Consider the following 13,269-nt stretch of genomic DNA (forward strand, 5'->3'; position numbering starts at 1 on the left):
TCATGGCTGCCGGAGTAATCGCTGAAATCATTATCATCAAAACAATCATCATCATCAGCTCCACTTCATCAAATTGGTGGTTTTCGAGAAAAAATGCTCAAGTTGCTTAAGAAAACTACCAAATCACCATACATGTGCCTTTAAAAATTGAGGAGTTTCCTCAATTCCTCATGGATCCCATCATCAGAACAGCACCAGATTAATGTAGGACCACCTTGGAGATAGTTCCTTTCAAACAAAAAAAGAATTGTTCAAGTCGGACCACGGGTCTCGGAGTAATCGCTTAACATCCTACATTAAAAAAATCATCATCACTATCTTCAAAACAATCATCATCATCAGGTCCACTTCATCAAATTGGTCGTTTTCGAGAGAAAATGCTCAAGTTGCTGATGAAAACACCCAAATCACCATACATGTACCTTTAAAAATTGAGGAGTTTCCTCAATTCCTCAGGGATCCCATCGTCAGATCAGAACCAGATTAATATGGGATCAACTTGGAAGTAGCTCCTTTCGAACAAAAAAAGAATGACTCAAATCGGACCACGGGTCTCGGAATAATCGGTGAACATACATAAAAAAAAAATAGCCACAACCGAATACAGAACCTCCTCCTTCTATGAAATTGAAGTCGGTTAAAAATAAAGAAATTTTTCACTCACGAGTTAATAACTAAGTTAATCACGAGTAAATAGGGAAGAGCGGTGCCTCCTAACACAAGCATTGTTTGCTTACCGGGCGGCTCCATCCCCTCAATCCCCTGTATCACAAAAATGTAAATTTTTATGAAATAGCGAATTTTGTATTTGTTTGTATTTGTATAACGGTTAAAATGGTTAAGCTTTATATTTTAACTAAGGTCTGTTTTTTTATTCCGTAGACTAAAATGACGTTTCACGTGTAAGACATGACATTTCTTAGTACCACATGAAATGTCATTTTAGTCTACGGAATAAAAAATAAAATAAATAAATAAATAATAAATAGAGTCGGACTCGCGCACGAAGGGTTCCGTACCATTACGGAAAAAAACAGCAAAAAAATCACGTTTGTTGTATGGGAGCAAATATTTATACTATTCTGTTTTTAGTATTTGTTGTTATAGCGGCAACAGAAATACATCATCTGTGAAAACTTCAACTGTCTAGCTATCACGGTTCATGAGATACAGTCTGGTGACAGACAGACGGACAGACAGACGGACAGCGGAGTCTTAGTAATAGGGTCCCGTTTTTACCCTCTGGGTACGGAACCCTAAAAACAGAATATAGTTTAAGTTAGTAAAGTGGCTGCAAACATTACACTGATAAGTGATAATGGCCCGACATGTTCTTGGCAGGTTTTGATTTTCTTGCATTACGACGGTTGCTGATGGCATCTACCAGAATAGCTTTCTATTATTATAAATCTTATTAATAGCTACGTTATTTGTTTTGGCAATTTGAATGCCAGTAGCCGCCTTAGCCACTAGCTAGATATGTAGATTAGAAGTCGTTGGCTTTACGTTTAAAAAGAAACCAATGTCTTGAATCATAGATGAAGTCACTTTAAATTCAGATACCCAAATTTACATATATTTATTTAACCTAAATAAATATTAAAAAACTTATGGGACAATCTTACATAAATCGACTTAGCTTTTAGCATAAAACATGTATTTTTTCCCAGCGATTTAATTCCTCAAGTTGCAACGAAGAGTTGGCGAGTCTGTAACATTTTTGTACGTTGTGAATGACTCGAAGCGGTTAACGCGCGCCAATAACCGCTGAACAGCCACTGTTTTCAGCGCGTACGTCATAGATTCACGTAGTTCCGAAAGAGGTCATCAGTCATCACTCTCTTGCAATAGCTTGGCACGGTTTATGCACCGATAATGATTCATCCATCTATCCATCCAAGTCGTTATTTTGCTAAAGGTTGAGACAGTCTTGAATTGTTTTGGTGACTTCTGTGACCAGTTGTTTCTGTTCTATCGCATTCTGTCTTCGGGTTTAGTGGTCGTAACTGTAACACCAGTTACCTGATCTGTCCACCGGCCAGTTATGATATGGACACATAAAAGCTGAACGTGCTAATAAAGCTGCAGAGTAAGTTGTATTATAAGACCTTACCTACATTGCAAAATTCGCTGTCGGCCACATAATAAATACCTATTTAAATTGACATGATGACAAATTTTGAAAACCCTTCCCTTTTAATATTGTCGGTACACTTGTATTGGTTCCGAAATACACAATATTTCAGCTATACTCATAAGTTTTAACATAAATAATTGCATTTTTTATAACTAGTTTAAAGCTCGCGCGAAAACGCCTCGCGTCCATTTGTGACGTCACGGCTTACTTGGTGGTAGGGTGGTAGACATTGTTTACATGAGTACTTTATACACGAATATATTATTTTACATACAGTTACGAATTTTCCCTTGAACCCGATTGATATTGTTAATTCAGCACTATATATAACAATTAGAGATGATAGATGATAAATACATTACAAAAATTAGCCACAATAACTCATACAAAAACTCTCACACGGTTGCAATTAAAGATGAATTATTTAGAATTTTAGATACCTACATGTAAATTTTGAGTGAAAATACCGAGCGCCGGTTTTATATTTTTTCATTTTTTCTGTTTACGACAGCCAACATGGCAATGATTCCATTCGCCAAATAATTAAAAAAGTTTTATGGTGAAATATCGTATTATTTAGCATTTTATTTATATAATAACAAATACATATTTACTTTATATCGTGTAATAATATTTTTTGTACGTAATAATGTTTAATGGTGAAATAAAATAAAAATTGAACATTCAAACTCTTTGGTGTGGACGTATGGATTACGGTATTTACGGTCAATGAGGTTGTCTATGCTGCTCAAAGAAATATCACGGCTTGGCTCGCTTCTGATTGGTGATTTAGTCAAGATGGCCGATTAAAGAATTTTGCACTTATTTTATTGAAAATATTAATAATCCATATGTTCATACTGAAATTGGGCCATTTTTAGGGTTCCGTACCCAAAGGGTAAAAACGGGACCCTATTACTAAGACCGCTGTCTGTCTGTCTGTCTGTCCGCCTATCACCAGGCTGTATCTCACGAACCGTGATAGCTAGACAGTTAAAACTTTCACAGATGATGTATTTCTGTTACCGCTATAACAACAAATACTAAAAACAGAATAAAATAAATATTTAAGTGGGGCTCCCATACAACAAACGTGATTTTATTGCCGTTTTTTCGCGTAATGGTACGGGACCCTTCGGGCGCGAGCCCGACTCGCACTTGGCCGGTTTTTGCTTAATGGTACGGAACCCTTCGTGCGAGAGTACGACTCGCACTTGGCCGGTTTTTGCTTAATGGTACGGAACCCTTCGTGCGAGAGTACGACTCGCACTTGGCCGGTTTTTTGTTTTGATTTTAGAATCATATTAACATATATGTATGTTTCTTTGAAACCATTATTTCCATGATGTTGCTGTCATCATGCCAATTATATGTATTTTCGTATTTGTACCAGTCAATCTTAAGGCGGGATTCCACCAGTGTGCGGCACTGTGCGGCACTAGCATTTTTGTACTGCCGCAGTGCCGCACAGTCCGCACACTGGTGGAATCCCGCCTTTAGAGTTTAGGGTAAAGCAGAAAGATTGGTCATAATGGCATTTCTAAGGTTGAACGTAAAACAGCGTTTATCTCTGTAAGCAGATTATAGTGAGGGTTATAATAGTAGAGATATTCGAATTTCCGTTTTCCCGGTTATAGCCCTGACGTCACGGCGCATGGCTAGACCACGCGCTTGGTTTAAATTTGCGTCGTATTAAAATACGGAGAAACTCTTACAGCAGCATACGCATGAGGTTACGAAATTAACAATGAATACACGTGGCTTGGGTGCGTTTTAGGGTCGGTTGCACCAAACCGTATGTTACCTGGCTAGACCACGCGCTTGGATTAAATTTGCGTCTTATTAAAATACGGAGAAACTCTTACAGCAGCCTACGCATGAAGTTAAAAAATTAACAATGAATACACGTGGCTTGGGTGCGTTTTAGGGTCGGTTGCACCAAACCGTATGTTACCGTCGAAGCGTTCGCTAAGTTTTATAAAATGGGAAGTTTCATGTTCCATAGTTCATTGCTGAGGGACGTTGATCATTCCGCTAACTGTGGTTGCGCCGGAACCGGCCCTTTACAACGCCACATTAACGTTGAGACATTCTTAAATTGTTATTTTGCAGGTCAGCGCTGCAGACGCTGCACCGCGCCAGCGGGCGAGCGCGGGCGCTCAATCACTTTGCGGGCGGCGCCTCGCACGCCTGGTGCGCGCACTATGAAGTCCGCGTGGACTCCGACCGCTCCTGCCTCAACGAGTGGCATGCCATGGACTGTATCGAGTCGCGCCGACCACCTTCGCCAGATTCGCTGAGGCTTAAGTGAGTTGAAAACCTTTGGTGTGGTACAACTAATATGTATGTAGCAAATTGTTGGAATGAGTCGGTCGAGGTGCGCGCACTAAGGCCTGCGATGACTCTGACCGTACCATCTTCAACTAATGGCATGTCAAGGACTGCATCGAGTCGCATCGCTCCCTTAGTCAGATATGGCTAAGATTAATTTGATATATATGTATCTATTCCTACAGACCGGATCAAACTTCCAGTCTTGCAAGTCTAGTATTGATCTGCTCTGATGCAGTTGGAACAAGTCTTTCAATTTCTTGTCTTTTTAAAAATCGATTTTTTATTGTTATATGATTGTTTAATTGAGTAAAAGAAGGCAGCTAAGATGCCAGAACTAATTGTGGAATACCGAAATTATTGCTGTAGTGCGCAAGGTGCGCTGTTCCACATATGATTTATTACTACACGTGCCCAACCCATTTACATTGACATTGTATAGCATAGTTGTATTCGAAATCTATAAACATAGTTGAAGCGTTACATAAGGATTATTCAAAGAAGTTAACGCTTCCTGTGTGTTGCGTGTTTTGTAGTAAACCTGTACTGCATGTAATAGATCATCGCGCATGCGAGCGCCTAGACCTCATTTCTCGGCCTCGAATCTGATCGGACGTCGGCCAAAGTGTTCATTAAACATGTGTGCATTTACCGCCAATTATTATTTTAGATGATTGAAACAATTGTGTTTTTGTTCGCTTACATCTAAGTAATGCGCGCATGGTTATTTTATACACTTTTGTGCATTCAATTAGGATATACATAATCTGACGGATGATCCTCAACAAGATTTAAATCCTTACGTTACTATATGAGGTTGTTTTTCCAACTAAAAAAAAAGTTGTTATTAGTTTTCTTAAATGAAAAACTTAAGGTGAACTTCGTAGTACTCTGAATATTCATCGTGTTTTCACCTCTATTTTGTGCATTAACCTCTAGCTTGCCAAGGGCCATAGAGTAACTTATACTAGAGCGGTACTGTCATAGTAAATTTTGTAACCCCAGTAAATTCACTGCCATCTGTCGACACACTTTAAAACTAAAAATGAAGATTATACGATAGAATGTATTTAAATATAGATAAATGTTTTTTTTTATTTGCATTAATTATTTTTATGATTTTGACCCATGTTCTTTCACTGATATGCGTTAAAATTGTTAAATAACAAACGAAACCGTCAACGCCATCTATACGACTGTAGGCCAAAACTAGTAGCGCCCTCTGAACGAGAATCAAATTTTCTTGATTTTCGAGGCACGTTTTTTCCTTAGACTATATCCATCTATTACGGAGTTATATCTATCTTTGCCAAGGGCCTATAAAAATCTTTCATTTGTCTTGACAAGTTTTGATTTGTTGTTTGAAGGATATATCCAATAAAAGGTATATCCAATTTGATTAATAACTTTTTAGTTGAAAAAGTTGGTACATTATAAAATCTAAGTTATGGTCTTAGTAGGAGATACGTTATATATGGTCGACCTTCACCCATACGTCTGACGGATGAAACTTATATTTTATGAAAGAAAATATGTTCCTGAACATAAATAAATAGGGTTGCCTAAAGAAATATGGTCAAGGCTATTTTTATTCAATTTAAAAAAAAAAAAAATTTTTTTCAAATTTCATCGATTTGTCTGACGAACGGAATAAGTTCCAATGGAAAGTATACAACTTCTACAATATGAATAAATTAGGTTGCCAATGTTTTTCCTGTCACTATTATGAGGTTGCCGTATTTAAACAGGTGAGTTAAAATCGATAATTGCACCCATCTGACGTAGACGTGTGCGCCGATTAAAAAATAATCGGCGGCGGCGTTTGCCAAAAAATTGGCGGCGGCTGCGTATTTTCGGCGTGAAATGGGCGTGACCTTGACTTTCAGGTTTCTTAAGAAAAAAACAGTAATTTGTTGTTTTTCTGGAAAATTTGATCAATCCAGGTTGCTGGCCGATGATTCCAGTGAACTAAGTACAGTTTTGAATAAGCTGTGAGTGAAATAGGATTTGTAAATGAATAATATAGGATAGGTATAATAACTTGATTTCCCTAGTAACCAGGATTAAGGGGTTACCTGGTCCCAATGACCTACGATCCGATCTGTAACTCTCCATTTTCTCATGATTTCCATGGTTTATCGTATTAAAAATGACGGACTTTAACAAAACAGTACTCCAAAATCCTTGAAATTTGCTAGACATAGTGGACTGCTATGGCTTCCTTTTAACGGTTTTCTTGCCGTACCAGCACCAGGCTTACTGAGACGTATCTTCTTTCTCGTTTTCTCATTGCTGAGGATCGCGATCACATGTAATTTGTCTCCATTTCGCGCGGTCATAAGCCGTGTGGACTGCACGGTGCAGACTGCCGCAAGCCGACCTCTTCATTGCGTTCGACCTTCTCACACATGCTCCAACTCGAGCACGTTTGCCATCTGCCTAAATACATGTGTTTCTCCACATCATGCGTTGAAAACCGCATGATATGTCCGAGGAATTTAAGAGCTCGCCCATGGCATGTTGTGAAGAGGTGAGTGGCGATATTGAGCTCTCAGTGTGGGGGTTTTTTTTCTTCTAGCTGTCCAAGGTATAAGCAGCAGTCTTCGTCAACACCACATCTCAAAAGCACCAACCTTTGCCACTTCACACTTCGGTACCATACTGTAATATTGAAAAGACGAGACCACGCAAGCGCACTTTATTGCACGTCGAATACCTCTGTTTTTCCAGATCTCGTCGAGGTTAGCCATAGCACTCTTAGCCATGCCAGCTCTGCAGCGTATCTCGGTGGTGCAACCACCGGCACTGGTTATCAACCCAAGATATACAAACTAGCTCGCTTTTTGGTAATCGCCGAGTGCTTCGGTAACTGAAATAATATTTGCCCTGTCCACTACCATTACTTTGTTCTTGGAACGGTTGATCTTAAGACCTCTCTAGAACTTTTATCTTCAATTTTCTTCAGAAGAGCCGCCATTTCGATGTATATTTGTTGTTATTCCCGTCAGGCAGGTGACAATAGTAGCACAGTTTGTTACAAGAACATTTGTATTTGTACCAAGTCATATTATCATTCATTCTTGTTAGATTAGATGGCCCATTATGGAAAGGGCTTATAAGTTTATAACCACTACAAAAATGTTTGGTTAATTGAAAGCCCCAGTGAATGTGGGCGGCAATCCTTGATGTTTGTTTACATGCGTGTTTTTTTAAATAATTTTAATTAGATTTTTATTATTTAAGTCAATAGTTACGAATAAAAATTAAAATATTTGATTCAAAGGAAGCATAGTCAATTGACTGACTAATTATAATTTTGAAATGATAAATTGAATGTGTTTAATTAATATTTTACAAGGTTACTGTATTAAATAAATATTATTATTAAATTAATTGTTATTTTTAGACGATCTCGGAAATATGAATAATTGGGAATTGTATTGATAGAACAACCATAGCGCAGGTGGTGTGGCGTGATCTCAGATAGCAGGTGGCAGGTGTTACCTGGAGCGGTAGGGTTGGAAAGGTTATTTAAGCGGTTGCATGCCGTTGTTTGATTCATTCTTATGCTAAGCCTCGACTGTGTAAGAGCTATCTATACCCGTGTCGTAAATAAAAGTGAGTTTTTAAGTGGAACGTCTGTTTCTTCTCTATTATCTCTATCCTAATGGATGGTCATGAAAACGTGCCACCCGATGACCATGCAGACCATGCGAATAGTGGAACTTCGCCGACAGCAGCGGTGGGATCACAATCCCCTATACTAGGCGGCCGCCGCCGATCGCTTGTTCAACTTGAGCCTACTTTTACCATGGACCAAGTGACGAGCCTGGTAACAACAGTCTCCAAGCAAGCCGCAGCAAGTGCTGTTAATGCGGCAGTGTCCGCCACCGGGGTCAGCGCAGGGAGCGCGCTGGAGCAGAATGGCCGTGTGGGCGGCAATCCTTGATGTTTGTTTACATGCGGGTTTTTTTTTAATAATTTTAATTAGATTTTTATTATTTAAGTCGATAGTTCCGAATAAAAATAAAAATATCTGATTCAAAGGAAGCATAGTCAATTGACTGACTAATTATAATTTTGAAATGATAAATTGAATGTGTTTAATTAAAATAATCACAAGGTTATTGTATTAAATAAATAGTATTATTAAATTAATTGTTATTTTTAGACGATCTCGGAAATATGAATAATTGGGAATTGTATTGATAGAACAACCATAGCGCAGGTGGTGTGGCGTGATCTCAGATAGCAGGTGGCAGGTGTTACCTGGAGGGGTAGGGTTGGAAAGGTTATTTAAGCGGTTGCATGCCGTTGTTTGATTCATTCTTATGCTAAGCCTCGACTGTGTAAGAGCTACCCGTGTCGTAAATAAAAGTGAGTTTTTAAGTGGAACGTCTGTTTCTTCTCTATTATCTCTATCCTAATGGATGGTCATGAAAACGTGCCACCCGATGACCATGCAGACCATGCGAATAGTGGAACTTCGCCGACATGAACCAGGTGATTGTAACCATAGCAACGAGTGACAAGAAAATGTTGCTTCACCCATTTACAGCTTGAACATTTCCGTAGGGCAAGCGAATCTACAGTGCTGTCACTCTGTCTCTGTCTTTCTTTTTTTAGGTCACTGGATCTCGAGAGTATTCGCACATCAATGTTTTCAGATTTTTGCTGGACTTAAATACAGTTTAAGACGCAAGCAAATAAGCAATAATGATGGTCGCAATATTAGCCAGTTAGTTTTCCTTTTCTATTCCACCTTGAGGTCCCATGGTACATTGGCCCTGTGTTTTCGTTGCTCGTAACTCGTAAATCTTGTCATGACTGAGGATTCTGCCTTCGTATGTAAGGCAATGTGGATTCACAATTAACAAGAAAAAATCCTACTTCTCGGTATCTCATTTTTCTTGACGCTGAATACTGAGGATTACTTAGTTACTTTAATCGGTGTGTCAAACAGTTTGTGCAACTGGCTCTTGTTTTATTTAATTAATAATTGACGTATATCTGACAAAAAAAACATATTATAATTGAAATACCAACTTGGAATAGCGCATTAACAACACTCAAGGTCACGCCGATTTCACGCTGATCAATTATCGGCGGCGGCGGCGTGGCAAAAAAGCCCGGCGGCGGCGGCGCGCCGGCGCGGCGCACACGTCTATCTGACGAAAGTGAATATTTTCGGAAATAATCGCTTTGAAAGAAACAAAATGTGTGTGACAATTTTTTTATCGTTTCAACCCTATGGTGTGGGGTGTCGTTGGATAGGTCTTTCAAAATAAATAGGGGTCTTTAAACAATATTTTTTGATAAAGTGAATCATTTCGGAAATAATTATTTAGAAAGAAAAAAAAAAGGGTTTTTCCTTCTAACTTTTGAACCATTGATCCAAAAATTATGAAAAAAATCACAAAAATAGTGATTAAAAAAACACATTCGAAAATAGTTAAAACAATCGTGATCAATTAAGCCGTTTTTGAGTTATCGCTAAAAGTCTTTCCTTCTTATTTTCTTTAAAAGCCTGACAACCCTTATTTGTGACCGGATTTTTGCAGGCAACCCTATACCATTGTATTCGCAATAAAATTACCATTATTTTGATATATAATTCAAGCGTCAGACAGATGGGTGCAACTATCGATTTTAACTCACCTGTTTAAACACGGCAACCTTATAATAGTGACCGAAAAACATAGGCAACCTAATTTATTCATGTTGTAGAAGTTGTATACTTTCCATTGGAACTTATTCCGTTCGTCAGACAAATCGGTGAAATTTGAAGAAAAAAAAAACTATTTTCAAAAATTTATTAAAAATAGCCTTTACCATATTTCATTAGGCAACCCTATTTATTTATATTCAGGAACATATTTTCTTTAATAAAATATAAGATTCATCCGTCAGACGTATGGGTGAAGGTCGACCATATATAGCGTATCTTAGACTATCTATGTAAATCCTTTCCTGTAAAGTCTAACCCCCTTATTCATAAAACTTAGCAACCTCTTACAAACCTCTATTAAATTTTGTCTCTTTCAAACAAACGGAATGGTCAAAATGACGAATAGAGACAAACGATTATTAACGGTTTGTTGACTCGACACACGTTTATGATTCATGATTTATGAATAACACCATAACTCGATTTCACAGACCACGCGAACGCGATGAAACGGAACGCGTAATCCGATGCACCCTCAAAGAAATCATGATGAGTGTGGATCTTGACGAAGTGACGAGCAAATCCATCCGCGTTCGGCTCGAGGACGAGCTCGACATGGACCTGGCCGAGTACAAGTCGTTCATCGACCAGGAGATGCTGACGATCCTGGGCCAGATGGACGCGCCCACCGAGATCTTCGACCACGTGTACCTCGGCTCCGAGTGGAACGCAAGCAACTTGGAGGAATTGCAGAGAAATGGGTATGGTTCCATTTTATTCATTACCTTACACCATACAACATTACACCATAATGAAACAATTATCTAGTAGTTAGTGATTAGCAACCTTAAAACCACCACGGTTTTATGAAACCAGGGACCGGCCCGCTATCCCGTATCGGGGTTTTATAAGGGTATTGCATAAGGCTTAACTCACCATACCCTTTGCCAGACGAAACCCTTTGTTTTGCTTTTAAAAACCCTTATATAAAGCTACCACATTTGAGTAATCGGTAGCCCAAATACCCTTACAAAACCCCTATCATCCGCTCACCAACACCTTGCATATTGCTTATAAGGGTTAGCCTTATAAAGGGCTTCCCTTTTAGCATATAAGCGTGCTAATTTAAGTCATCTACCTTGTTCATAAAGCACACATTACTTCGAATCCGAGCGATCGTCGACGGCGACGGCGGCGTTCTTTGACTAGGCACGTATTTTCTTTTCTTTTCATACACTACCGTAGATATATACTAATCCTGTCTCTTTCACGCAAAGGGAAACCTTTATAAAAAGCGCTTAAAGATAAGGGTAACCCTTATTAAGAGCTATTCTTATTTTTGGTTAGCTTTTCGGTAAGGGTTAGTCAAACGTAAGGGTATGAATGGGCTTGCAGTTCAAAAGGGAAAGTCTTTCAATGTGTTAGCCGTGTTTAAGTGTCGCCCATTGAAAGGGTTTTATCGCGAAAAGGGTTGTCCGGTCCCTGTATGAAACCACGATGCAAGTGAAACTTTTTTCTGATTGTAGGCATTTATTATTATTATTATTGTAATGCAGGCAGGCAGTTTAAACAACTGATAATGCCTGTATCCAGAGTCATAAACCGAGTTCTCAGTGTTGAGTAGAATTTGCTTTGCTTTGAATTTGATTTAACTGAAAATTTTCGGAAAATTATTTGATTTAGGGTATTAAAATCGCATTTTTAATCTTAACTTAATAATTATCCTTTTTAATCTATATATATAAACGTAAAAGTCCTGACTAACTGACTGACTGACTCACTTAAATCAACGCCCAGCCCAAACCGTTGGACCTAGAGAGCTGAATTTTTCACAATAGATAGCTTTTATGACGTTAGTATCCACTAAGAAGGGGTTTTTCAAAATTCATCCCCTAAGGTGGTGAAAAAGGGGTTGAAAGTCTGTATGGAGATCATAAATTTTTTTGAGTGCGGGACTTAAAACTTTGTATAAAGGCATATTATCAAAATACTAGAAAAGTAATTTCAGCGTTTTTGAAAATTCATCCCTTAAGGTGGTGAAAAATGGGTAGAAAGTTTGTATGGAGGTCAAACATTTTTTTAAGTGCGCGACTTGAATCTTTGCATAGCAAGGCATGTTATTAGAATGCAAGAAAAGTGATTTCAGCGTATTTAAAAATTCATCCCCTAAAGTGGTTAAAAAGGGGTTGAAATTTTGTCGTGGTCCTAATTTTATTTTAAGCTAGGTACTTGAAACTTCATAGAAATATACATAATTAAAAGAGAAAAAAACTTATTTCAGCATTATTGAAAATTCATCCCCCAAGGTGGTAAAAATGGGGTTGAAAGTTTGTATGGAGATCAAATATTTTTTTGAGTGCGGGAATTGAATCTTTGTATAAAGGCATATATTATTAGAATACAAGAAAAGTAATTTAAGCGTTTTAAAATATTCATCCCCTAAAAGGGTTAAAAAGGGGTTTGTGAATGACAAATTTCATGCGTTGTATAATTATTAACAAATGATTAACCGTCCCTACTGATATCTTTTGCTGCATAATGTTCTATATTATGCTCATGTAGAATATATAACCACCAACATACAAATCCACGCGTACGAAGTCGCGGGCAACAGCTAGTTATCATATAAAAGCTCGCCCAACGCCAATGTACTGTACTTCAGCTACTCAACACGGAATGGCGCTGTAATTCATTATTAATATCGCTTACTTATCATACGCGAGTCAAGGACTAAACAAAACAGGTATAAGTAAGCTCTCCGATTACGCATAGGTTGGTAAGGATCGGTCACGTTACACTGGGGTTTTCGAGATTTCTACACGCTTGCGAGTAGCCAACCGTTGGGAATTCTTTGACGGAATCGTGACGTCCGTGACGTTCGAAAATAAAAAGTTTGAGACTAGAGCTAAAGACTATTTGCAATTCAATGTAGTATTTGACAGATAGAGAGAGTTATTTACCTAAGGTTAATAAGGTCTACTGTCTTTAAAATTTGTATGAAATTACAAGCAAATATCAGCCTTCGTGAATTAGGTATTGTAACCTTAGTCCGATAAAGAAACTTATTTTAAAGACTATGAACGCTAAGTACTAGAAATAAAGTTGAATTTTACTAATGCTGTAATTCTGTAAA

General features: G+C 38.1%; 1 protein-coding gene across 3 annotated transcripts in view; it reads left to right on the forward strand.

The window, feature by feature from the left end:
- Window positions 1-13,269, forward strand: part of LOC134742366 (protein phosphatase Slingshot) — a 51,716-nt gene that overhangs the window by 35,754 nt on the left and 2,693 nt on the right. For all 3 annotated transcript variants that reach the window (XM_063675462.1, XM_063675461.1, XM_063675463.1), the window contains 2 exons: window positions 4,250-4,444; window positions 10,628-10,897. In XM_063675462.1, coding sequence (XP_063531532.1) covers window positions 4,250-4,444; window positions 10,628-10,897 — 465 coding nt within the window. The remainder of the gene's footprint in view (window positions 1-4,249; window positions 4,445-10,627; window positions 10,898-13,269) is intronic.

Source organism: Cydia strobilella, chromosome 6 (assembly GCF_947568885.1).
Source record: "Cydia strobilella chromosome 6, ilCydStro3.1, whole genome shotgun sequence".
Taxonomy (NCBI): domain Eukaryota; kingdom Metazoa; phylum Arthropoda; class Insecta; order Lepidoptera; family Tortricidae; genus Cydia; species Cydia strobilella.